Genomic DNA, 27,644 nt, shown 5'->3' on the forward strand with positions numbered 1-27,644 from the left:
TCAGGCCCCAGAGGGGAAGGGGCCATGAATTTCACAATTTTTGTTCCTCTACACCCATAGATGGTATATGCCAAAATTGGTTGAAAATGGTTCAGCCCTTCGAGAGAAGATGCTGAAAATGTACAAATATTAACACACAAAGCAGAACAACGGACAAAAAGAGATCATAGCAATAGGTCACCTGAGTGACTCAGGTGACCTAAAAACTAACTACAGTCAAACCTTGTTATCTAGAACTTGATGGGACCGAGAAAAAACTTCGAGATATTTGAGGATTCAAGATATCAGGGGTAAAATACTTAAAGAATTAGAGTTTGGGACTTCCAAATCACTTCAACATATCCATGGTATTCTCGATATCAGTGTTCGAAGTTCAACTGTATAACAATCTACATTCTTTCTGGTTTGTACAGACACCTTCTGAGCCATGATAGTCTTGATGAAGGCTAACATCCATCAACTTCACTGAAGAGAATAAGGTACTCTTTGTAATTTGCATGGATACCTTTTGTAACTAATACTTTGGTTAAAAATTTTGCTTGTGTTGGAAAGGTATTGTCTTGCGTTATTTCAAATAAACAAATATTTTTTTTATAAAATGTAATTTATCCTGTCAAAATGTATATACACCTAAATATCTATAACATAGTAAAATACAAACAGTACAATCACTAAATCAAAAAATAATGGCATAAAAAATCTAACTATTTCTAATGTTATACATTGTATATAAGCTTTTGTTATTTTTACTGAAAATTAAAGTTTTCAGCCACTTTGATTTTGGGCTAAAAAAGGGGATAGAGGGTGTCAACATCTTTAATTCTGACCCTAACTATGAAATATGGAGTTAATGAACAGTAATCAAGGTCAAAGGTTCATTGAAACAATACAAACTGGTAGCAGAGCAAACACAGACCTCTAAAAAACATCAGAGGTGGGATCAGGTGCCATGGAGGAATAAACATCCTGTCAACCAGTCACACCCACCATGTGCTCATTGTCATGATCGAGCAAACGGAAAAATCTGTAGACAATTCAGTGTGTAAATAATGTCTAACAAGTAGTATGAAAAATGTCAGTCAGCATTCGACTTAATGTATCAACCATAGAACTTGCAAAATGATGACTTGATATTCTTGTTTCATCATAGAGTAAGAATAAGAATATGGTTAAAATAATAGTAAATACCAGACCACTCAGCCAATTTATAGGAGTCAATGGACTTAATACATTCTTTACATTATGTAGATGTTGCATGAAATGAGAGGAGCTTTAATCAAACAATCTTATTTCATTTGGATAAGTTAAAATAGTTTAAAAACTTCATAGCAAAAGATGCTGGTGAAATGTTGACTGCATGCATATACCATCGTCGCAAACCAATGCCAAATTGTACGATCCTCTCCCATTCTGCCCATGGTTGAATGAGAAGAAAATATTTCGTAGCTCATTAAAATATTGACCAATGCAAGTAAAGCATAGTTGGATAATGAACTTTGATGTGACCTTGCAATACCCAATCGCAGTATACGAAACATTTCTTGTATATACTGTTGATGTCAATTGTTGATCTCAACTGTGATGGAAACAAATATTGTCATTGGCTGAACATGACGTCACAATACAGAGGGATAAATATTCAAGATTACGACACTTTTTGTGATCAAGCAGCCACGGGTAGGAGAGAGCTATATATGCGGACAGCGGACTGTGGCTTGAGATGATATGCACATACATGATGTGCACATACATGTATATTATATAACACTATACAGTTCAACAGTCAAACCTTGTTATCTCGAACTCAATGGGACCGAGAAAAAACTTTGAGATATCCAAGGATTCCAGATATCAAGGGTAAAATACTTAAAGAAGACTTCCAAATCACTTTTACATATCCATGGTATTCGACATATCAGTGTTCGAGATACCAAAGTTCAACTGTACCTAAATTTTCAATAAATGTGATATCTATACTAATCATCTAGATCTACCTACAAAATATAACATGTAAAAAAAATTTCTATATAAACCTACAAGTAATAAAATAACCTGAGCACCCTATTCAATCTTGATGAGTATGAGAGATTTAAAGATTTTAGCACTTACACTTGAGCAATGCAAAATATTCACTTAATGAGCAATAGAAAAGAAAGTTTGAAAACAGTAAACCTTTCTCTCTCTCTCTCTCTCTCTCATATTCATTCATACAAAACAAAACTTCTGACCTGTCGCTGATTATGCAGTACTTCAATTAAAAAAAATACAGGCTTCTTTTGGTAATTCTCGTTCAGCAATGAGTACACAGAATCATTACATATTTGTTAAACTGTACATCCAATGAAATCTTAAAAATCAAGTACACATGTACTAGGAATACAGTCTAAGAGTCTTCACTGATGGATGTTTCTTAGAATGATTTGACCGATATATATGTACTGTAGAGTATTTACATGTACATACAGTTTACATCCATTACAGATAGTACATTTTATTTTTTTTTTTTTATTTGTAGATCATTGAATAAAATCATCCCTTGGAATTTGAGCCTATAAGTAAACAGCAGTTGTTAGAGATAAAATAAAATGTTCACCCTTCAACACACATATACCCCTGGTATGTACAACTTAAACATCTAAACAATAGTGCATAGGAAACAGATAATGTTGAAAATTAGGGCACTTTAAAGTCATGTAAAATCTTGCTGGTTACATCCAATCACAGACATTGAATGGGAAGACAAATCAACCAATGGGAATAAGTCAACAGGATCAACCAATGGGAAGAAAGGAGACTGATTTTTAAAAATTGCACTGATCAGTATGACCTAGACCACTGGATTTACTGGTTTTCTTGTACGTAGTATATTTTCCTCCTCTTCTGTTAATAATACTTTCATTCTTGATTCCTAGGAATTTAAAAACAAGAATTCATATAACCAATAAAAAAAGTTTACTCAAGATAGAGTTATTAGTAAATAAATCATAATATAGATTGATATATATAGTGTATGGAACTAGTACATGTTGTATGTGAGTCATTGTTTATTATCAGAGCTAGAGCACAAATACACAAACTAGCTGTTTTTTCGAATGAATTTTCAAGGAAGTTTCTTAGCAGCTGCTCTATCATTCTTGTTTCATGTTTAATGAGTATTTTTTTTTTAATTAGCAATCTTCTATTTTATAATTACGGTACACAATTTCTCCTATAAAATACCTGTTTTTAAAATAATTTACCTCATTTCGCTTAGGATTTCGGGCTGCCTGGTCCTTCAATTCATCTCTCTTGTCCTAAAAAAATCATTATGAGAATGTAACGGTAACTAAGTAAGGCTGGAACACTGCATTGCATTATTTTATTGAAAACTTAACCACAAGTGACTACAAGGTTTATCAGTTAACTTACGACTTTGTCTATGATGTAAATGCCTAAAATCCACACAGGAATAGCCAGGACCAGGACAGTCCACACGATGTTGTTCTTCATAAACAAAGCTGGAAAAATAAACAACTCACTTATGACAGAGAATGTATCATCTATATAGGTGTATGCTATTCTATAAGATAAAAGGCCCAAGGGCCCTAAAAGTCACCTGAGTATAATGCAACGTGTGATGGATTCATGAAATGGTATAGAATTAATATGTATATAGCAACAAATTATAAAATGAAACTCAAACACAAGAGAAATAAGATGATCAGGGATCAACAAAATAGTTACTCTTGTAATCAGCAACAACTCAGAAACTTGAGTGCATATGTCCAACACTATCACAAAACTAAAACTAATATGCCCAGGTCTTTAGCCTATCATGGTCTTAATGCATGATGTATATATTTTAAATATATAAGGTATTCTTCCTGTCTCACTTTTATTCATCTATTATTTACAAGTCTACCTGACTATTAAATACTATGAAAGTAAACATTACCTGGGCCTTTGTGACTGCATTCCTATTGACTCAGAAAATGATGTAATTTTCTCTTTAGTCTATGTATTATGATGTATGAATTGTGTCATTATTCCCAAATTCTGAAAATTTCTTTAAAAATGGCAGAAAGTTTTAGCTATTTTTCAATATTTTTTTACAGAGCCCAACTTTTATCCAAAATGTATAATTATATAATGAAAAATCCATTCCTGAAAATTATAAAATGTTTTAATTTTTGGATTGAGGGGTATAAGTTCATATTTTAATACATTGCTGAAGATGCTCAAAAACACCCTTTTTCAGCAAATATGTAACTAAGTCAGTGGACTAGTTACTTACCTGTCTGTAATCAACTTTGACTTACATGTAATTCTGTAAATCACATACCTACAGTTTGTAACTAAGTAAGTGGACCAGTTCCTTTTCTGTCTGTAATCAGCAGATTTTGACTAAATTCTGGAAATCACATACCTAAAGTGGTTACTAGGTCAGTGGGCCAGTTACTTGCTTGTCTGTAATACAGGTGACTTACCTATTTTGTCTATACTGAAAGACTCAATAATTGAAAATAACCTCTGCACAAGTTTGGACTGAGACTTTTTACATTTTCCCTGAAAAAATATGAAGTAGATGTAAACAAACATCAAATTTTAATATATTTAATTTTCAATAATGATTGTGAAATTGTTCCAAGCACAGCAGCTGCTATTTTAGTTCACACATTTAAATTTCAATTTGAATATGACATACAACTGTTTACAATTCTATAAAACATACAAAGACATAAAAGACACCAAAAAATGTGTGTCTGTGGGTGTGTGGAGATGTGAATACTTAAATACACCTGTTAATAAAATGTCCCGATTATTAACCTCCCTGATAGTTTTTACCTGTTTACAGAAGCCATCATAACATGGCCTCCCATCCTCCAGAAATTGATCTGATAATGGTTCACAAATCTCAGTGTTGGGCTTGTAGCAGCATGTTTTACAGGCATCATTTCCTATAGAAAACAATAATACAAGTACAGTAAAACTTTGATATCTTGAAGTCCATGGGGCCCAGAAAAAACTTTGAGCTTCATGAACTGCAGACATACTTTTTGCTGTGTTGGATTTAATTTACCGTAAGTATGCGATAACAGATTTTCCTGCAGATATTTGTCACAGCATACTTAAAGTGCATTTAAGACAGACAATGTCATGTTAGGCAATTAGCATAATTTTCTTGCTGTGGATACAGAAGTATTAGAGGGATGAGTCATTTTTATTTGTTTTAATGAAATTTGTTATATCTGATAAGTTCATAATGCATTTCATAACTAGAAGGAGTGAAAACCAACTTCACTTCAATTGTAATTGAATACATCGTAAGCATGTTTGCTGTAGCCATGTTTACTGTACTTCAATTCCAACTCTACATCACATGTACCTCGCACACTGAATAAAATCTTTTTTGTTTTGCGAGTTCAGTATTCTTACCTGTATATTACTGTACAAATTTAAACACTTTGGATGTCTCACCTTTACACAGGCATGGATTCCTGTTAACTTGCAAACAAGCATCTAAACATTTCCCATTCCTGCATTTTCCAAATCTACAATGATACAACCGTTTACATGCAACATTTTCAACTTTTCAAAAAATAACAAAATCCTCTGAAGATTAAAGGAAATTAATAATATTATTCTAAAAATAACTAAGTTCAAAATAGTTTTTGTAAAAAATAAATTCCTGTATAAATATTCACTTGAACAAAAACAAAGTGAAATTTCAGAATATCTTTAACATATTTTGAATGCTCCTAAATAAATTGTCTTCGGGGCAGTGAGGTTGTACTGTATAATCAATAAGATCTTAGCATACAGCCCGATTTCTACAACTTACCCATTACGACATTTTGTATCATCTGTCTTAGGGAAGGCCTCTGGACATGTCAGATCTACACCACTGTTATATGTTGAGGAACATTCTTACAGATAAATCATCATAAATGCAATTTCATACACAGTGTAGTACATGTTTTCTAAATGTTTTTTAACTAGATATCCAGTTCATGTTTTAAAGCTCTTAACTCTTAAAATGTTTCTTCTTAGCGACAGCTCTATGTGGATTAAGTAAACACGATTGTGTCATATTTAGCAGATTGACAAGTAAGATTGGGGGGGGGGGGGGGGGTATCTCATTTGTTGTTTGCTTTGCAGACATTCTCTTTGTGCTACACTTAGGAAAAATTATGTGTTTACCAAGTGAGCAAAAGGTCATGTGACGTACATCACGAAAAGCGAATATGGACTTAATTAGTTATCAAGTTAGTTATTAATTAATTATCTCTGAGTCAGTTACTTAGTTATCCGGTATATATACCAACATGTGAAGGATACTTGCAGTATGACTTCCCTTTACAGTCAAAGTTATCATCTACGTGATCCAGACATGTGTATCCACTCGGGGCCACTGTGCAGTTAACGCAGCAAGCAAAGTTCATAGGACTGAAAAACAAAATGATAAAAATGTATCCACGTGGGGCCACTGTACACTGTTAATGCAGCATGCAAAGTTCACAGGACTGAAAAACAAAAAGCATCATCTTAAAAAAATGATAAAGAAGAACTTCATTCTATCAAATTATGGTTTACATCTTCATGGCAAGCATGTAAAGAGAATTCCTCCTCTAGACTAGAACTTAGACTAGAACTGTCCTACTGGACTAATATCCACATAAGATCGACCAAAGAAAGGGCATACTTCTTAATAGCTTTAAAAAGAAACTCTTCCATCATGCTCAAACATAACACTGAAAATTCCCATTGCCGAAATCTTATTGAAATGTATTTGCTTGAAATATATCCATCCACAATCCTTGCATTGAAAAATCATAGTCCAAAGAATGGTCAACTTCTGAGTCACATGTGACCTTGACCTTATATAAACAACCAGGTCTAGGAATCAAGAAAGATCTCTGAATCACATGCAACCTTTATGCCAACTAGTATGACCTCTTGATGCTGCTTTTGCATTTCAAACCACTACTGAACTTTGTGACCTTGTCTAAATGACTGTTGTTCAGGGTCATGAATAAGGACAAATTTATCACATTATAAACAAATATTTTATATTCTAAATACAGTGACCTTGACTGCTGACCACTGGTCTCCAAAAACAACCTTTGTGCTTGGTTTAGTCTTTTTATTTGAAGGATCTTACTGTGCTACCCTGGAACTAATTAATTCATGGGGCCAATTTTAGTAGATTAATGGTGTGTTGGGATATGATTTCATGGGTGAATATCTCTTTATAAGACATAGCCTACAGATTAATTATCATTGAGGTTGTAAATTTGTGGGTATGGAGTATCCTTGAAATCCACAAAGCTTGAACCTTCTGTTTGACTCCTAGATATAATGACTACACATAATGTGAAATCTCTCAGAATACTGATCTTACTTTACATGCAACTGCTAAATCCATTTTTCATACTACTGGTAATTTTGTTAAAAATGAAATTAAACTTAACACGAGACGTTCTTCCAACTTCTACATAAATTGGTTGATGTCATCATTTCAAATCTTTTCAGGAATATTTATGTACACTCATAAGCAATGTACTGATTAAAAGAATGTAGTAAACAAACACCCAAAAAATCTTGCATGGTGGAGAAGAGGTCACCTTTTTCTTTTTCATGAGATACTAACTTTATTGCTTAGACAAAGTTTTACAAAGGATGTTACCTGCATTTCATTGTCTTGAGCCTAAACTGACACTTGTCATTACAGCACTTGTCCCCTGTGTAACCCGCATCACAGTCCTCGTTTTTGTCGACTCGTCCATTTCCACATAACCCTTGACCTGTTGCTGATGCCTCTGTTAAAAATATCAAGAAATAAGTCTCCCATGAAGAAGTGTATAAAGTGTTTTCTTCTAGTATTTTTATTTTGACAACATTTACTTTTAAAACAAATATTAAAAAAAAGTTTTAACATTTGTTAATATTTAATTTATCATATATTAAAGTAAAATATTAGTAAAACACAAACACACAAACCAAAAGGCCTTGCTAGTAACAGCAGTGCTCTTCTTGGTACCAATTTACACAATATTCATTCTAAATATCTGCTCATCTCAACATCATGATTCACATAAATTCAGATGCTAGAAAGAATCATGAAACAAGCTAATTCAGGGAATTTATGTCCCTGCTTTAGATTAAAATAAAAGGATGGGAAAAAAAATGGAAAAACCTAAAATAAAATTATGAAGGAAAAAGAAAAAGAAGGAATGGCCTTGATTTTCACCTTTTGACCTTTAAATCAATAGGGGTCTTTCTTCAGCTAGAGAGATTCATCACCTAAAGTTTCATTTCTTATGCTCAAAGAAAACTTAACATCTGAAAACTACTTTATCCAAGGCATTGTATATATGAATATTTTTGCCCTTTAACTTTGGCCTATTGACCTCAAAATCAATAGGGGTCTTGTGTTAGTCATAGGGAGCTATGACATAAAATTTCACTTTAAAAGGTTACAGAGATATACAGATATCTTCTGGAAACCATTTCATGCAATATATGAATATTGAACTTTTGACTTAAAAATTAGTGAGGGTCTTCTTTTAGGTAATAGGGAGTTATGATATAATATTTCAATGTACAAGCCATTAAGGATTTTTTTTTAGCTATTATCCAGAATCTTTAGTGTAACAGACAGTAGTGGTGTTCCATTCATCGATTATAATCGAAAATCAGTCAATTGCTGGCATAATTCAAGCGCTCGATTACAAAATTTTTATTCTGATTAATCAGTTTATTATATTTTTTATCAAGCATAATAGTTTTTAAGCTAAATATTCCAGCTGCAACTTATCTATTAACTTATTTGGGTATCGTAATGGCCAGACAAACAGAATTGTATCCATACCTGGGTAACAAAGCACGTTCCCGGGTATAGATGTACATTTTATATCTGTACAGTGTATGAAGAAAAATTAAAGAAAAACAGATACACTCTCAATAAAACAGTCAGATGATATCCATTTATTCTTATTCAGCAAAATAAACAACAAATACATATGCAGAAAGTAGTCAATTACCCATTCTTACCATTTAATTAACTAAATTGATAGACTTTGTAAATGTCTGATTATAATTGATAATTAGTTACATAGAGTAACCCGATCATCGATTATGAAATTCTTACCGATTCCCATCACTAACAGACAAACTGACAGACAGATGGCTGGACTCAATATCAGCAAAAGCAGCGTACAACAAGGGGTCTTAAGTTTAACAAATTAGAACAAGAGGCCCAAGGGCCTTAACAGTCACCTGAGTATAATGCAACAATTTAGAGGATCCATAGAGTATACAATGAACTGAAAGGTGAAGCTTTGTTGCCCAAAAGCAAGAAAAATAGGGTGATCAGGATCAACAAAATAATTAGTCTAGTATTCATTAACAGTTCATAAATTAGATTCTAATCTGTTCCCCATTTATCACCATCACCATACAGTACATTAACAGACTATCAGTGCTTCCGTACCATTTTAATTCCTACTTGAGATCTCTTACATTGGCCTCTCTTGGTCTTTGGTGAACATTTAAAAAGACAAGTTATTTTTGTCTCATTTTTATTTATCTATTACTTACAAGTCTACCTGATCATTAAAACTATGAAAGTACTTTTTGTATTATACAATAAAAATTCTTGCATAATTTTCTTATTCTATTAATCTTTTAAGTACATTATTTACAGTGATTAATTATCAAAAGTAAATGGCAAAGGGGAATAACTCCTCTCAGTAGACTACATATTAATATATGCCAGGACCAGAACACTTGACCAAATGGTTCAGATGTTCAAAAATCTAGTAAAAATACTCTTCCTTATTAAAACTTTTACTCTTTTTGCCCCTGATATGCCCAGGTGCAGAGAAGATTTTTAAAGAAATAATGCATTTTTATTACAGATTCACTATATTATCAATAGAGCCCCCCCTCCCCTCTTCCCCAGCAAGAAACACCAGAGCCTCTCACCCTGGGACCAGAAGATTGCCCATCATAAGTAATCACTTTGTTTATCTGCTTAACACTAAGAGCAGACAGGATTATTTAATAGAATTAATGCATTTTCACTTTATTATCAAGAGCCCCACACAAACCAGCACATCTGACCCAGGGGTCATGCAATTCACTACTCTGGAAGAAGCACTCTTGCTCATCATAACTATACACTTAGCTTCTTTGCTTTTTAACCAGGAGCAGAAAAGAATATTTTCAAAGAAATGTTGCTTTTTCACTATATAATCAATAGAGCATCCCCCCCCCCCCTTTTCACCAGAACCCTTGACCCTGGGGCCATGAAATTCACAATTTTTGAAGAGGCATCCTTGCGTATCATAACAATGTGCTTAATTTGTTAAAATAATACCCAGGGGCGGAGAAGAAGATTATCAAAGAAATAATTCACCTTCACTATAGGATCAATATAGCCCCACCCTAACACCAGAACCCCTTATCCTCGGGCCATGAATTTAATAATTTTGGAAGAGGCATCCTTGCTCATCATAACAATGTACTTAGTTTGTTTAAATAATACCCAGGAGCAGAGAAGAAGATTTTTAAACGTAAATGCATTTTCACTCTATAATAAATAGAGCCCCGCCCTAACACCAGAACCCCTGATCCAGGGGCCATGAAATTCTTAATTTTGGAAGAGGCGTCCTTGCTTATCATAACTATGTATTTAATTTGTTTAAATAATACCCAAGAGTAGAGAAGAAAATTTTCAAAGAAATAATGCACTTTCACTATAAGATCTATATAGCCCCACCCTAGCACCAGAACCCTTGATCCTGGGGCTATGAATTTCACAATTTTGAAAGAGGCACTCTTGCTTATCATAACTATGTATTTAATTTGTTTAAATAATAGCCAGGAGTAGAGAAGAAGATTTTCAAAGAAATAATGCACTTTCACTATATGATCTATATAGCCCCACCCTAGCACCAGAACCCCTGACCCTGGGGCCATGAATTTCACAATTTTGGTAGAGGGCTCAATGCTTATTACAATCATGCCAACAGTTTGACTGCTTGATGTCCAGGAGTAAAGAAGAAGATTTTTAAAGATAGTACTAATTTTGATGGTTTTAGTCCCACCCCTCAGGCCCCAGGGGGACAGGGACCATGAAATTCACAATTTTTGTACTCCTTCACCCATTGATGCTATATGCCAAAATTGGTTGAAATTGGTTCAGTGGTTCAAGAGAAGAAGCTGAAAATGTTCAAAAGTTTACGACTGACGGACGATGGACGACAACGGACGAAAACAGATAGCAATAGGTCAACTGAGTGACTCAGGTGACCTAAAAAAAAACACATGTACAATTTTTAATGACAGAGCATTTCTTAATTCCTCATCAGATTTTAAATAGCCCAATCCAATTTTTTTGTGTCACCTGCAGAGCAGAGCTACACTTGGGATCCTGGTTTCTGTCTGTTTGTCTATCTGCCATGCATTTTATCTTGAGAACTATAAGAGGTATTGGTCATGTACATCTATTGCTTGGCATTATGGCATTTGTAAATACCTGGGTGGCATCTCAATATGAGTGAAAAATTCTATAAGGGGTGTTTTCACAAGAGGCCCATGGGCCACATCACTCACCTGAGTAACTATGGCCATGTTGTTCTTTACCAGATCCCCCCCCCCCTTGCAATACCTATTGTGGCCCCACCCTACCCCCGGGGGTCATGATTTGAAGAATTTAGAATCTTCACTACCCGAGCAGGCTTCCACATAAGTTTCAGCTTTTCTGGCCCAATGGTTCTTGAGAAGAAGTTTTTAAAAGATTTTTCCTATATATTTCAATGTAAAACTTGGATCCCCTATTATGGCCCCGCCCTACCCCCGGGGGTCATGATTTTAACAATTTAGAAGCTACACTACCCCAGGATGCTTCCACATAAGTTTCAGCTTTTCTGACCCAGTGGTTCTTAAGAAGAAGTTTTTTAAAGATTTTTCCTATATATTTCAATGTAAAACCTGGATCTCCTATTGTGGCCCAACCCTACCCCTGGGGGTCATGATTTGAACAATTTAGAATCTTCACTACCCGAGCAGGCTTCCACATAAGTTTCAACTTTTCTGGCCCAGTGGTTCTTGAGAAGAAGTTTTTTAAAAATTTTTCCAATATATTTCAATGTAAAACTTAGATCCCCTATTGTGGCCCTGCCCTACCCCGGGGGTCATGATTTTAACAATTTAGAATCTACACTATCCCAGGATGCTTCCACATAAGTTTCAGCTTTCTTGGCCCAGTGGTTCTTGAGAAGAAGATTTTTTAATGACCCCACCCTATTTTTGTCTTTTCTTGTTTATCTCCCCTTATAAGGGGACTTGACAATTTAAACTCCCCTTTACCCAAGAATACTTTGTACCAAGTTTGATTAAAATTGGCCCGGTGGTTCTTGAGAAGAAGTTGAAAATGTGAAAAGTTTACAGACGGACGGACGGACGGACAGACAGACAGATGGACGGACAGACGGACGGAAGACAGACAACAGGTGATCAGAAAAGCTCACTTGAGCTTTCAGCTCAGGTGAGCTAAAAACAGCAAACCATTTCCTTAGGAGGCTGCACAAGCATTCCACATATGGAACACAAGTTCTATGAAACATGTTTCTTCACTTAAACATTTAGAAGATTTTAGAGTATTCCAGATAATAATGGTCAAACTTTAAATAAAAAAAAATCTCAATTGAGTCTTTTGCCTAAGATGAGCTAAAGCATCTAACAAAATCTGTGTATCTAATTCTTATCTAGGTTTAGATGGTTAATTATCATTATTTGTGATCTATATATTCAGATATTTCGTGTGGATTATCACATGCAGAAAATAAACTTCATGTTTAATTACTGATATTTGAATAGAATTCTAATTTAGGTTGAAACATACATGTAACAGGTGTATTTTGGTATAAAAGAAGGCTCAGGAAAAGTTGTCAGTGGATACTACTATAAATCAAATAGAAGATATTCAGATGAAGAGGTATTGGTACATGTAAGCATATATGTAATAAGGTAGAGGATTCAAAATAGTACGTGTTTTTTGATTAATATTGTTGACTTAATTAACATCATTTGCTTGGAGCAACTGATTGATCAATCAGTAATTTTTTTCTACATCCATCTGTATCATTGAATTTCAAATCTTTTGAAATAGAGTAGATGCAATTTATTAGACCCTTGAGAATTTTCATATAAACATTTTACATATTAAATTCCTCCATGACTGAGAGAAATAAAAATATGGTATTTTATGACAAGCATAGAGAAAAAGTTTGTAAATTTTATTTTTACCCCTGTTTATATATTTACAAGATTTTGTGTTAATGCATAATTACAACGGAAGAGAATTGTAATCTCATTTTCTTATGCACAATTTCAAAATACTTCAATACAAAACATTAAGGTAATGGAAATAAGTCCTCATGTACATCGGTCTTATGTTAACTTACATGTATTCAATTTAATAAAAGTATGTGATAACCCAAACCAAAAATCAGATACTTCTGCAATAGTACTTCATTCCAATGCCAGTACCTTTACAAGAAACACATGCATGTAGAAGAATTGAAGCTAAAGTGTTTGGTGTCCAGCAGTGTATATATAAGCATATATTCACTATAATACATATAGCTGTTCAAAATTAAATAAACAAGGGGGAAAAAGAGAAACAAAACTTACCAGAGGACTCTGGTTTATTAAAGGATATGAAAATTATACTTATAATATTGCTTTTAACTTAATTATATTTTTATTTTTATTAACAATGAAAGGCACAAAAACCTATCTTCAATATCACAGAAATAAAATATTTGGAGCCTTCAACATAAATTTCTAATAAAGACAACTACTAGTAATTCGAATATTAGGCAAATATTCTTTGGATTTTGATAAACTTCATTTTAAAGAAAAAATATCTACTGTCAAGGATCTCTTTTTTATCATCATTTTCCCCCACAAATGAATCTTATCAACTTAAACCATATTACAGTCTATTTTGACTAGATTTACAGCAGTATAATCTTTCAAAAGTTGCCATTTCAGTCTGATCTTGGATACTTAAGGAATCACTGTCTAGTTAGTAGAGTATGCCAGGGCATCAACGATAGTTGGAAACGTGGGATAATTTGCATAACGGGCGAAGCCCATTATGCATAAATTATCCCACGTTCCCAACTATCATTGATGTCCCTGGCATACTCTACTAACTAGACAGTGATTCCTTATATTTCCATTTCATTGTGAAATAAAATTGTAAATTTAGATTTTAACAAGAGGCCCATGGGCCACATCACTCACCTGAGCACATTGGCTTGGCAAAAGCACAATTCAGTTCAGTTTTGAAAAGATTACTGGGGGGGGGGGGGGGGGCTTGAATTTTAAACTACCTGATGATGCTTCCATGTCAATATAACATGGCTTTGTTGTACTTGAGAAGATTTTTAAAAAAAAAATTATATATATTCCTTTGTAAAAATTTGATCCCCCATTGTGGCTTCTCCCTATCCCAGGGGTCATCATTTGAACAAACTTGAATCTACACTACCTGAGGATGCTTCCATATCAATATGACTAAACATAGCTTTTCTGCTCTTGAAAAGAAATATTTTTCCTATATGTTCTTATGTAAAATTTTTGATCCTGCATTGTGGCCCCTCCCTATCCCCGGGGGTCATCAATTTAACAAATTTGAATCTACACTACCTAAGGATGCTTCCATATCAAAATGACTAAACAAGGCTTTGCTGTACTTCAGAAGAAGATATTTTCTTATATATTTCTATTTAAGACTTTGATCCTCCATTGTAGCCCCACCCTACCCCGGGGGTCAAGATTTGAATAAATTTGAATCTACACTACCTGAGGATGCTTCCATATAAATATGACTAATCAGGGCTTTGCTGTTTCTGAGAAGAAGATTTTTAAAGGTTTTTCCTATATACTTCTATGTAAAACTTTGATAGTCCATTGTGGCCCTGCCCTACCCCTGGGGGTCATGATTTGAACAAACTTGAATCTACACTACCTGAGGATGCTTCCATATAAATATGACTCATCATGGCTTTGCTGTTCATGAGAAGAAGATTTTTAAAGTTTTTTCCTATGTAAAACTTTGATCCTCCATTGTGGCCCCACCCTACCCCTGTGGGTCATGATCTGAACAAATTTGAATCTACACTACCTGAGGATGCTTCCTTATAAATATGACTCATAATGGCTTTGCTGTTCTTGAGAAGAAGATTTCTAAAGATTTTTCCTATATATTTCTATGTAAAACTTTGATCCTCTATTGTGGCCCCGCCCTACCCTCGGGGGTCATGATTTGAACAAACTTGAATCTACACTACCACAGGATGCTTCCACATGAGTTTCATCTTTCCTGGCCCTGTGGTTTTTGAGAAGGAGATTTTTAAAAGATGCTATTAATTTTTCACTAATTCTTTATTATCTCCCCTTGAAAGAGGGCGTGGCCCTTCATTTGAACAAACTTGAATCCCCTTCACCCAAGGATACTTTGTGGCAAGTTTGGTTGAAATTGGCCCAGTAGTTCTGGAGAAGAAGATGAAATTGTGAAAAGTTTACAACGACGCCGACGACAACGACAGATATATTATAGGCCTCCTTAGAGTCAGACAAAAACAGCCGCACGAGAATTACATGCATATTAGGTCTTCTTAGCTCCTGACCTTTCGCGTGGCAAAATTTGCATTCCGGTGGAATGATCAAGAAATCAACTCTCCTAACTTTCAAAGAGTTATCACAGAGAAAACAAATAGAAATGGAAATATATAACAGCACATTTCACTATACATGATAGTGTTTTAAGGTCGTACGCAACATTCATGTAACATTGTAACCTTACAATGTACCTAACCTACTGATAAAATTTCAAGATATTCTTGATTTTCAATCATAGTACCATCAGATGTTCTTATAAACAAAAAAAAATCAGCATTCATTACCAGGGTTTTTGAACACGATATCAAATGATGAAACCCATTGTATTTTTTAAAGAAAAATTAATGAAAGCATTGCTTTAGTTGGTATTTTCTCAAAATTTGATTTAGAAGAGATGAATAGCATCATAAGCATTAAATAAAGTTGCACAAAGGTCCTTCAATTATTGGAACTTTTCAATTATATAGGGAATAAGTAAATAAAGTTTAAAACTACATTGCGTACATCCTTAAGTAAAATTTTCCACAAATTCCAAAATAACAAACCAATGCTCACTTTATATATTCATATGATATTGTAGGTAGGACACACACACATTTTAGCCCACTTGCAAGTTGAGTGCAATCATCTTATAGTCACAAGAATAACTGATGAACAGTGTAACAAATCTAAATTATGACAGTGCTGGCCTCTTACCTTTAAAACAGTTGTAGCCTTTTGTCTTGATGACATTGAATATATACTGTCTGCTGCAGGGGGAAAAGAACTAAAAGACAAACATTATACACTTATTTACTGGCTATAAGGACAAGAGCAAATTTATTGTCCTACAATCAGAAACTATTTTCCAAGACACAGTCAATGGAAATAGTTGCTGTTTCGAAGACAATAAATTTGCTATTGGGCGAATAGTAAGTAAATAGGTGTTTTATAATACAGATTGAAGCAGACTTTTCATCTGGATAAAACCAGTAAAGTTCTGAGATGAAAAGTGAAGGAAATTAAATGCTGCTGGTGAATAGTTTCGATGACTATTTCATGATGGGCAAATAGCATAAGAACTATTTCAAGGTAAAGGCTTATATTTAATAAAAATAGGTTTATTCATTGGCTTTCCTGTCTTGGGAAATAGTTTCCTCCCTAGAGGAACCATAATTTGCAATTTCCCTCATACCCATTCCGTAACTGTATATAATCTGTAAAATTTTCAATGTACCCTTAGTAAGAAACAGGCTTCAATCAAAGTACCAAAAGTACTCACCCTTAGTAAGAAACAGGCTTCAATCAAAGTACCAAAAGTACTCAAACCAGGCTGAAATTTATTGTCTAGTGATGGGAAATTGGAATTTTTTTCATAATCAATTATCGAAATAATCAGATGCACTATAATTGATTAATAATTGATTGATTTTTTCAAGTATTAAATTTGTTCATTTTTGATAGAAAAATACACATGTAGATTGGTAAAAAATTCTGGAGTGATTTCTAGGATACATTTTTGATATATTTTGTATCATTGGATTCATTTATTCGATTATTATTTAGGATTTAGTTGAATTCAAAGAGGAATGAATAAAAAATCAAAGGAATAATTTGCTTTTAACTAAAATTTTGGTCAATCGATTATCAAAAGTATAATTGATTATCTAAAATCGGAGGCCATTTTGATTAGATAATCGATTTAATTGATTAATCGGTACATCAATATTATTGTCAAAACAAGTCCCATTCTACACAGATCATCCAAATATCAGTTTTTTTTCACAACTGTTTGTGGGATTTATGATTACCATATGATTTACGTGTTAAATCACCATTAGTCCAGACTCACCTGATTATTTTTCTCGTACCCTGAGACTGCAGAGGGATACATGATGAACCGTCCCCCCGATGAGGAGGATGGGGCACATGAGTCAGTATCCGGGTCATGTTCACTCCCCCAGTTATGACCTAAACATAGTCAGAAACATGGGAACACCTCTGATGCCTAGTCACAGTTATATACAGTCAAACTTTGTTATCTTGAACTCCATGGGAACGGGAAAACACTTCGAGATATCCAAGGGTTCGAGATATTGAGGGTAAAATACTTAAGAAATATGTGGATAGGACTTATACCAATCACTTCAACATATCCATGGTGTTCAAGATACCCGTATTAGAGATACTGAAGTTCAACTGTAATTTAAAGCAATTCAGAAAACTTAATTAAACTTTAAAATGTGCACTAAGAATCTTTATGTTAATGAATTTCTTAAATTAAGAAAAAAATCAAATCTATTCATTTTGAAGAAATGATAGAAAGTCAATCTACTTACCCAACTCTGAAAAATCAAAAAAAAAAAAAACAAATTAATGGTGGCTATAAGCAATAACAATTGTATTTTAGCACATTTTTGTGCTGCTTCTAGTCCATGCTAATTAACATATAATTTAAAACATATATTATAAAAGCTTGCAAATGACTCCAGGTGAGATAATTTATTATAATGTCTATGAGTTGATCAAGACAAGTTTGTGGTAAATTTTTGGGTGTGCTTATTTATGTACATTGGCAATACCTAAACCCTGAGAAGCAATTGTATGTATATAGAACTGTCATTAATTAAGAATTGTATGTATCCATAACTTGTGAATTCAAACCAAAGCAGAGCTATAAACGATTTTTATTCTAAAATCAAAACTCACTGGTATTAAATAACATCACATATACAGGGTAAAAAATTGAATATCATACAAGAAAGAATACCATAAATTATCAATAAATCAAATCCCTGAAAAAACGTTAAACTGACCATGTGCTGTGGTGATGGTTGCCTGATGAACGAGAGCTTGACTTCCGTCAGGGTTTCTGTACGTACTCAGGCCAGTGTTGGCAGCCATTCTCCTATTGTCCTTCCAAGCCACTGTGGAAAAACAATGTTGCTGTTATACTTTGTAAATAGCTGATGAATTCTACGAGAGGTTCACAAATGTTAATAACAAAATAGAGAAAAAACCAGGCAAAAAAACACACTGATGATCAAATAAAATTACAACAAAATTTCTAATGATTTTAAAAGCAAAATTCAAAATGACTCTAATGCATGACAAATTAACAATGAAGTTTAAGTATGAATGAAGAGAGGCACTCTCTGTAAGAACATTGAAAATGGATTTATTTAACATCAAGCCATGCCTAATTGATTTCATATTGAGAATGACATGCATCTTGTGAAATTTATATTGATTTCAGTGATAAAAAGAGGCAGAATTTACAAAAGGTATCATGATCAGTTTAATTGATCGTAACCACTACTTAAACAAGTTTGAACTTATCATAAAGAAATAACTCTAGACAACAAGACACTATGTGGGAAATCTTTTGGATAAAGGTCTACAAAACTAATGCCCAGAAAGATTTTTTATGAAAAGGTAGGACTTTGATGTCTTTAAGGTGTAACATAACCTCAGTGTTCATGATAGGACGAATTAAAATCACAATAGATCTGTTGATTTATACCATAGATTTCATTTCTGAAGATCCAATTGCTTGACTGTCTGAAGATGGGGTCACAGAATTATGGCACGAAAGAATTTGCAACATATGGTGATGTTCTCCTAAAAATATCTAAGATGGATAGGGAAGTGGGGTGGGGGTGGGGGGTAAGAAAGAAGATACTGTCAGCCAAACATGAAAAGTGATTACTGATGATGCACAACAACCAACTATTAGGATCAAGTCACTTGTTAGTAAAATTGTCACTCCACTGTCTCATATCATCATGCTGTGGCCCAGTAGGATTTACTGGCAGAAAATAATTTTATCCACCATTACAGTAAGATTACATGCATAAATCAGTGAACATTTGCTCATTGATATACAAAGTATGTGTATATTATTATTGTTTCCTTTGTTTTGTTTTTCAAGCAAGTATACCAGATGTCCCATTTCATGCTTTTGAGGAACATGTGTGACATGTAAGTGTGCATTGTATTTTCATTTTTTCTCTTTGAAATCTCATTGCTAGACTAAATGCATCACAAAAAGTGAATGAGAAAGAGACAATTTCAAGCATTGTATCACTGAAGGAGTTGTACAGTACATGTAATTTCAGAAGTATGTAAGTACACGGTTATAATATGGATGAAAATTTTTCAACCTCCATCCAAAACATTCCGAGTTAAAACACTGAATACCATGGAGTGAAGCAGGCAGTATAAGGGGAGGTAAATTTTCTTACCTTTGTCTGAATTTAATCAAAACTGGGACACACAGGTAAATTACATTATACTTTTAATGTATAAGCTACTCAAACTAATAGCAAGTACTTATATAAAGTAAATGAATCTACTTTTTCTTTGCTTATATTTTCCAATCCACTACTATGTGTTTTTATTTTGTTTACACTTCTAAACAGCTGAAATGATTGAAAAGCTTTAAAGCATAAAATTAAATTATTTATAACTAAAGCTGTAATCATTCATTTAAACTGCATGAAGATAAGAATATTCAAAATTTAATTAAGATTTCAAAAAAATTAATACTGATAAATGCTCAAAATCAAATGATACAAATCAAGAACATTATAAATACATGCAACCAAAATCTTTTTTCTGTCAAAATTTAATTTGTAAAGCCGATGTTCTGAACCAAACCTGTATTGTCTGATCTTACCTGGTGAACACATTCCTCCCAGGTCATTGACCCTTCGGGATGCGATGTAGGCTAGCCCCAGCTTCCCCGGGAATGACTGATAGGTAAACAGATGAGCTAAGCAGTAGGAAGAATGCTTCTTGTCCTCCCAACCAAACATCTGTATAACAAAAACAACATGCTCATAGAACACAATGCTTACCTGTTAATTATTTTTCACTTAAATTAAGCCTTTATATTGTTTTACAATCACTTCAGGAAAATGTGTGCGAAGTTTGTATATATATACATGCACACAAGTCATGTATAATGTACTTTCTTTGTGCCCCATGAGGGTAAATAAAACAAATTGAATTGAATTTTTTGAGAAGGAAAAAAGTGCTACAGAATATTAAAATACAAACACAAAGTAGAGTTAAACTTTCACATTTAGTTTATATAAACAAAAACAAAAGGATCTTTTGAAGTCTCTTTTAACAGGTAAACTACATGTTGTATAACCAATTCCAATTACATGTTCTCAGTTGAGTTTTTGGTGGTTGTAATGTTATTCTCTTTCTAACCAGTGATCTACTTACATCTAGCACCAATCCCATGTCCTGGGGTCGATTCTCCATGTTGTAGTGTAAAACATTAGGGGGAACAATTGTGTAGGAGTCATGGACAACCAGCTGTAACCATAGCAACCAATTACCGATTCACAAGTCATATCCTTCTCATAGTTTAGCATTTTGTATTCTAGTCAAATTTATTTTATTTTACTGTATTATATCAGTCTCTATGTTAACTTCTTTAATGCACAAAAAATTATTTTAATCTCTGATCTGCTGGCAAATCAGAAAGCACATCCAACAGCAGATTAAGAATTAAAAACAAAATGTCAAGTTCAGAGTGTATGAAAACATTTCACCTCCGCAATTTCAAATCCCAGATTCCTGATGTTGGAGTTGAAATCTGGCCACACCGTATCCTTGTAGATGGCATTGACTCTTCCAATGATTCCAATCTACAATATACACAATAGTTGTACCTCAGTGGCTCGAACATAATGGGGACATTGATCAATTTTAAGATTTTTAAGTTTTGGAAACTGGGTTTAATAACAGGATCAGGACTGTCAACTTACTTGTACTTTGACATTTCCTGCATATTTGACATATAAATTTTCAAGAAATAAACGTTTAACTATAAATATTCAAATATCACAAGTACACATACTTCATTTAGCTTTCATTGTAATAATAAAATTAAACCATTATACATGTACTGGTTTGCAACCAATGTAAAAATACAAAGATTAAAACTTTTTACAGAACCATATTAAAAGCTGGTCTGAAGATGTTCGACTGTTAAAAATACATAAAATACCTACAATGTATTCTCCTGTTGTTCTCCTGTTCCTTTGACCTAGATTTATGTAGAAGTAGTAATCTGCCACGACTATTAACCGACAAACTGTGTGAGTCCCCACATAGGACATAGTCTGACGCTTTCTTCTCAAAGGACCTGAAGAAACAGAATACAGAAAATTCGAATCTGGAATAAATTCCATGCACCTGAAGTGCATTAGGCAAAAAACATAAAAGAAACAAATTCATGCATATATTACATGTATATTGCACATATTACATAATATATACATGCATATAACAATCATGCTATTGTGTATCACCTGCAGGAGTTGGTTCCCAAAAAGTAAACATATGACCTGGGGATATAGATTTTATTATTTACTACATATAATTCCCTGGCATGTTTCTAGTGCATCCTGCACATGCAATCTGTAATTTTCATTCAACATAATAAACAGGAATTCCTGACAATTAATTCGCTACACTTTAACATCAATAAGGACAAAGGTCTCACTGCTGAAAGGTAATGAGCCTTAACATATATCAGTTTATTTTATGTAAAAAATATATATGTTTATTATAGATTAATTAAAAGATTAACTAAACACTTTCAATTAAAGTCTTTCCAGAGTAAATTCGTATTTCATTATTGCTCACTTGCTGTGTCTTCGTACAAGGGAAAAAGTCGTAAACCATCTTCCATATTTTCAGCTCTAGTAAGAGTTGTCCCCCTTGTCGCATTACACAGGGATTCCCTGTTTTGATAAATATACAACATATACAATAATTGTATAATTTCCTTACAGGTGCTTTTAATCTTTAGCTTTCTATATCCTTTAAATTGTGTTTTCAAATGATTTAAAAACCAAGATTTACACATTATACATTTGACCATCAAAGGACCTATCACATTGATACATGTGCTGCAATAGTTTACCGTTTATCTTTGGTGTTTGATGTCTCATTGTGAAATATTTTCAAGAAATGATTGATTGAAGGAATGTCTGTCTGTTCATTTGTTTAACTGTCTGCCCAACTGTATGTCTGTGTTTTTATGTGTTCTTGTATGTCCATGTACCTTACCTGACCCCCATGGTAAAATCCTCTGGCTTCTATTTCATATCTGATTGTCTGTTTGTATGTCTGTGTGTCCATCTGTCTGTCTGTCTCAAGGTCTGTGTTTTAGTGGGCCCCTCTACACCTCTGTACCTTACCTGACTCCCATGGTAGAATCCTCTGGCTTCCATTTCATATCTGATTGTCTGTACGCTATCATAGAGTCATTGGATGGTCCAGATGCATGCCTCCACAATGGCTTAAAACACAGAACAAAGATGAAAGTGAGAGTCACAATAAAACATTCTTTATCATATATTTGTTGTGGGAAATCTATGGATCCATATATGTGGTACATGTTGTTCATAATGCATCTCATGCATTCAAATTCTGCAAATTCACTTTGAAAGTTTTAAATATAAATAAAATTTGTACCGTATAGGGGGTTTTCTTGGCGGGTGTAAAAATGTGGCGTTTTGGTTGGCTAAAGGTATGCCAATAATTTTGGCGTAATTTATTTTCCCGGGCACAGGGTTTCAATTCTTTGCAAAATAACACCAAGTAGAACACTGAATGTTTTTAAAAATTTAAGTGGACCACTACTAAAATGCCAAAATAAACCAAAATTAACACACCGCTAAAATAACCTGCTATACGGTATATTATCACATCATATTATGGTTGACTTACTTCAAAGAAGTATTTCTCCTCTTTTGTGTTGACACTGATGATCGCAAGATCGTTTTCCCATTGTAGGTGAACAGTAGAACCAGGGTCTGATTTAGACGTTCCCTCGAAAAAGATGTCCGTATTAACAGAAAACTCTGAGGTACTACCATCCTTGTGGATCATAGAGGCTTTAAAATCACTGGATATTGGAACAGATGACTTCAAAAGCAGGTGAAATTTTCTAAAAATAAAATATAGCCAATTTAATTAATTAATATGGATGTAATTAAACAGAATTATGACAAACAAGAGGGCCCATGCTCACCTGAGTCACTGTGGCCTTGTTATCTCCATCTATACATGTAAAAATTTGATCTACTATAATGACCCAACCCCACTTCAGGGGTCATGATTTGAACAAACTTGAATCTAAACTTTTCAGGTTGCAACTTACTCCGGTAAGTAATATATGAGCTTCTAGAGGTTTGTTAAGTAAAGTAAATTGATTTGAAGGGAAGAACTTTGTGTCCAATGTACAGATGAAGTTAGGTTTTTTGAACAAGTCAGAAATGTGAAAGGTTAAGACTGACAGACAACTAGACAGATGAATACATAGGAGTATTAAAAGTCATGCAGCCAAAAATTTACAACATGCCTTTCTTAAATTCATGAATTATACCCTCAAAATTGATTTAAGACAACTTTCCTTTTTTACTCAAATGTTAACATGTCATTATTTTTAAAAGAACAATTTGTATAAATACATGTATTATCATGTGAATGCATATTTTGAAATATAAAAGAACAAATGTATAAGTGCATGTACAAGTACAAGTATTAACATGTGCTAAGTACATGCAAGTACCTGTATATTGTCTTATTACTGTATACAGTGAAATGTTTGCCCCTAGCTGTTTTACTTTCATCCCTCTTGCCCTCATAGCTAGTGGGCAAATTTAAAACAGGGCGAATTCAAATAAGACAGTGCTCATTATCTTAACACAACTATGCCTGGGTGAATTTAAAACAAGACAAGGTCGTTTGCAAGTGTCAACATGGTCAAGGGGGAAAAATAAATAATAATCCTGTTAACAGTATCATTGACAATGGGCACAATTTAAACTTGATTATATAACTGTTTAAAAAAAAATTCAATTTCTATTGTGAATAATGATTGAATTGACTTTTGTAGCCCTTGATTGGTCAGTAATTAAAATACCTTCCAAAACTTTTAAACCACACTTCATGGATGGCTGCTTGTGGCCGTGGATCCACACTTCGACGAACTCTTCGATTTATGTCAGATTTCTTCAAAAATTCATAGTATGTCAAATCTTCTATTCCTATAAAAAAAAAAAGCACCTCAGATGACAATTGCTTTAAAGAAAAAAAAATTAATAATCGCGTATTGAAAGCTAGGTCACATTAAAGGTTATTTTCCAACTATGCTTTACTTGTATTGGTCAATATTTTAATGAGTTATGAATTAATCTCTTTACACTATAGGTCATTATTTTAATGAGCTTTGAAATATTCTTTTTACTTGCATTGATCAATTACATATATTTTAATTACCCAGTTGCTACAAAATATTTTCCTCATTCAACCACCCCAGATTATGGGTGAGGATTGAGATGATACAACTTTTGGTATAAACAAGTTTTTCTGTAACCACACTGTTTGGGATATTGATCCCTCACTGTAGAACAAACACTTCTTGGGGATTAATCTCACATAGAAAATTTGTTGCATTTATAGTTTGTACATGTATACAGTATTTCAAATAAAAATTTGTCATTTTTTGAACTGTAAATCTATATCTCATTGGGTCGAAAACAGGCTATTATAACCCATTAAGACATTTGGCTTGTTGTTGAACATGTACATGATGTATATATCAAGCACAGTCCATGATTTCTATTTCAGTATTTGTGATATTCTTAATATATACCATCTTCACTTAGAAACATAATTAAGAAATAAATAACAAGTTTAAAAACTTCTCTGGGAAATGAAGTGGGTCGGTCACGTGATCAAATCCTGTGAAGGCCAAAGGCCTTCTCAGAAGATTTGATCACGTACCGACCCACTTCATTTCCCAGTGAAGTTTTTAAACTTGTTATTTATTACTTATATATACATTTGAGACGGACAATCGAATATAAATATTGCACTAACTGTTCGTCGTAGATTTTGACAAATTACGCAAGGTGTAAATCGGCTTGAAAAGCGGTTGCGCTTCAAATTCATCTGGCAAAGGATGCTGTTTTGAAGGGAATATTCTGTGAAAGGCTACTTGTGATCAATTATAGTGAGCATATTGGTGTCTGGGAATTTTTGTATTTGTGAGAACCCATATTGTGTGTTAAAAAAACCACAAGAAACACGTCCTATGTTTGATAATAAAAAGTTGGAGGAATTTCGGTCGGAAAGGGATGGATGGAGACACTTGTCCAGACCAGTTAACTTGGAATCAAGTTTAAAATTTGATCAGAAACATAAAATCTACGATTTCAATAAGGCATATTTATTATGATATTGACACATAGACACAAGCGACAGCTTACATTGTTAAGACAACGATCTCGGTGATGGAGGTGTGCCTACCGAACTTCCGAAGTGCAGTGTTTGTCAGCAGTTTGTGGCGTGATTGCATTACATTGATATTTTCAAATTTATTGTGAATAAAGTTTAATGAAAAAAAATACAACATTCAGAGGTCTATAAGAAAAATAAGGGTAAACGTTGAGACTATGCAGCTCAGACATGAAATTTATAACACGTAGTTTTCTATTCTCTATGTAAAATCGATCAAGAACTGTATTAATTACTCATTTACATTGTAAATAAAATGATTATTTTTTTACTTGTTTTTTTTTTTTTTTTTTTTTTTTTACATTTTTATGAATGAAAAACATGCCATATTGCTAAGTAGAGTATGTCTTTTTATGTAGATATTACTGCACTATGTGATTAGGTCACGTAATGACCTATGACCTTCGAAAAACTTCATACAGGTATGAAGATATTTGCTCTCTGTATGTTTATATAATAGAGAGATACCACAAATGTATATATTAAGGTTTTAAGGAAATTTTGATAATCTGATAGTTTGTGATAATTTCAAGATTTAACGTTATAGCCTACTGCCGAATTTGGAAACACTTCATCAGTGTTCATGCAGTCAATCAAGTGGATAAAACGTTCTATCGTTAAAATGATATTGACCTGTGGTGAGGGCTTGTCCCGAGAAACAGATTATTCTAAAGTTCTATCAATCAAGTTGCAGGAAAAATCATTTAATGGAAACGCCCTCACTAATCAGCCACTTACCGTACGCAGATAGAGAACAATAGAGAAATGTTATATACAAATATAAAATCATGCTGCCATAGAAATCAAGTTTTTAGGCCAAGGCTCTCAGACTTTAGCGACTCTTCAAAAAGAAACAGCTAAGATTTATTGACTTCCGGTTTCTACTTTCACTTTCGCCATTGTTTTATGTTTATTATATCAACGCGATCTGGCATCGCATGTAAGTCGATATTGAAGCTAACAGCAATACATACATGTGTATCTTATGTTATCTGAAATATTCATGATCAAGATCTAGGAATTTTAACGTGTCTACATTTTTTTTTCCATTTCCGTGCAAGCTCATAAATTTTTAATACTTATTCATAGGTGCAGCAGATAAGCACGTTTGTATAGCCCTGGGGCCCGTTTTACAAAAGAACTTACGACTAAGACCAAAATTTAATTCTGCTAATAACTTTCTAATTTACATTAAATAGTAGGTGGTTTTAATATTTTTAATAGGTTTGTAGAAAGATACCTTTATGCTAGCAGTTGCAAACAGAATCATTAATTTTGCACAATTTTACAATCAACTAAAGTTTTTGGTCTTAGTCGTAAGTTCTTTTGTAAAATGGGCCCCTGGTTTAACAAAGAACACAGGAGCAGCTTGATTTAACCATTTTTTGTCTATCATCGTAATTTGAATTTAACTGAAATATAGTGAGTGGTGGGTTTCTGATTGAAATTTGCTGCTTTATTTTTTTTAAGTGGCATGGTTTCAGGCCATATGTACAAAAAAATGTTCAAGCATCTTTTTACAAGTGTTTTTTTTTTTATGTCTTGAAATACAGTACAAATTGAATATATGCAATTAAATATACTTTTGAAGCCTCTGTCTATTGAAGTTAAGTATATATAACATGATCTAAATGGAACACAAAACAATTTAATCTCTT

The 27,644-nt window shown here is 33.4% G+C and overlaps 1 protein-coding gene across 1 annotated transcript; it reads right to left on the bottom strand.

Moving 5' to 3' along the window:
• Window positions 1-614: 614 nt before the first annotated feature.
• LOC133193040 (ADAM 17-like protease) lies at window positions 615-26,821 on the bottom strand. The gene is made up of 22 exons (XM_061329039.1): window positions 26,725-26,821; window positions 24,611-24,734; window positions 23,413-23,632; window positions 22,881-22,981; window positions 22,324-22,421; window positions 21,687-21,820; window positions 21,225-21,320; window positions 20,893-20,985; window positions 20,336-20,474; window positions 18,474-18,584; window positions 17,997-18,002; window positions 17,510-17,628; window positions 16,375-16,444; window positions 7,667-7,799; window positions 6,319-6,426; window positions 5,822-5,884; window positions 5,458-5,531; window positions 4,825-4,937; window positions 4,467-4,545; window positions 3,409-3,497; window positions 3,240-3,293; window positions 615-2,908 (listed from the first exon to the last, which is right to left on the bottom strand). The coding sequence occupies exons 1-22, from the start codon at window positions 26,774-26,776 to the stop codon at window positions 2,828-2,830; spliced, it is 2,157 nt and encodes a 718-aa protein (XP_061185023.1). The 5' UTR covers window positions 26,777-26,821; the 3' UTR covers window positions 615-2,827.
• Between the last annotated feature and the right edge of the window lie 823 nt (window positions 26,822-27,644).

Source organism: Saccostrea echinata, unplaced genomic scaffold (genome assembly GCF_033153115.1).
Source record: "Saccostrea echinata isolate AGI-Se365-2 ecotype Australia unplaced genomic scaffold, CSIRO_AGI_Sech_v1 ptg000025l, whole genome shotgun sequence".
In the NCBI taxonomy this organism is placed as follows: domain Eukaryota; kingdom Metazoa; phylum Mollusca; class Bivalvia; order Ostreida; family Ostreidae; genus Saccostrea; species Saccostrea echinata.

What these genes read in the sequence shown, in the direction of transcription:
- LOC133193040 (XM_061329039.1), bottom strand. Translation starts at nt 26,776, where the DNA reads ATGATTTTATATTTGTATATAACATTTCTCTATTGTTCTCTATCTGCG. An exon ending in AGGAGAAATACTTCTTTGAA is followed by an intron (nt 22,982 to 23,412) that starts GTAAGTCAACCA and finishes CTGTGTTTTAAG; the next exon opens with CCATTGTGGAGGCATGCATC. An exon ending in GAATCCATGCCTGTGTAAAG is followed by an intron (nt 4,938 to 5,457) that starts GTGAGACATCCA and finishes TGTTTTCTATAG; the next exon opens with GAAATGATGCCTGTAAAACA.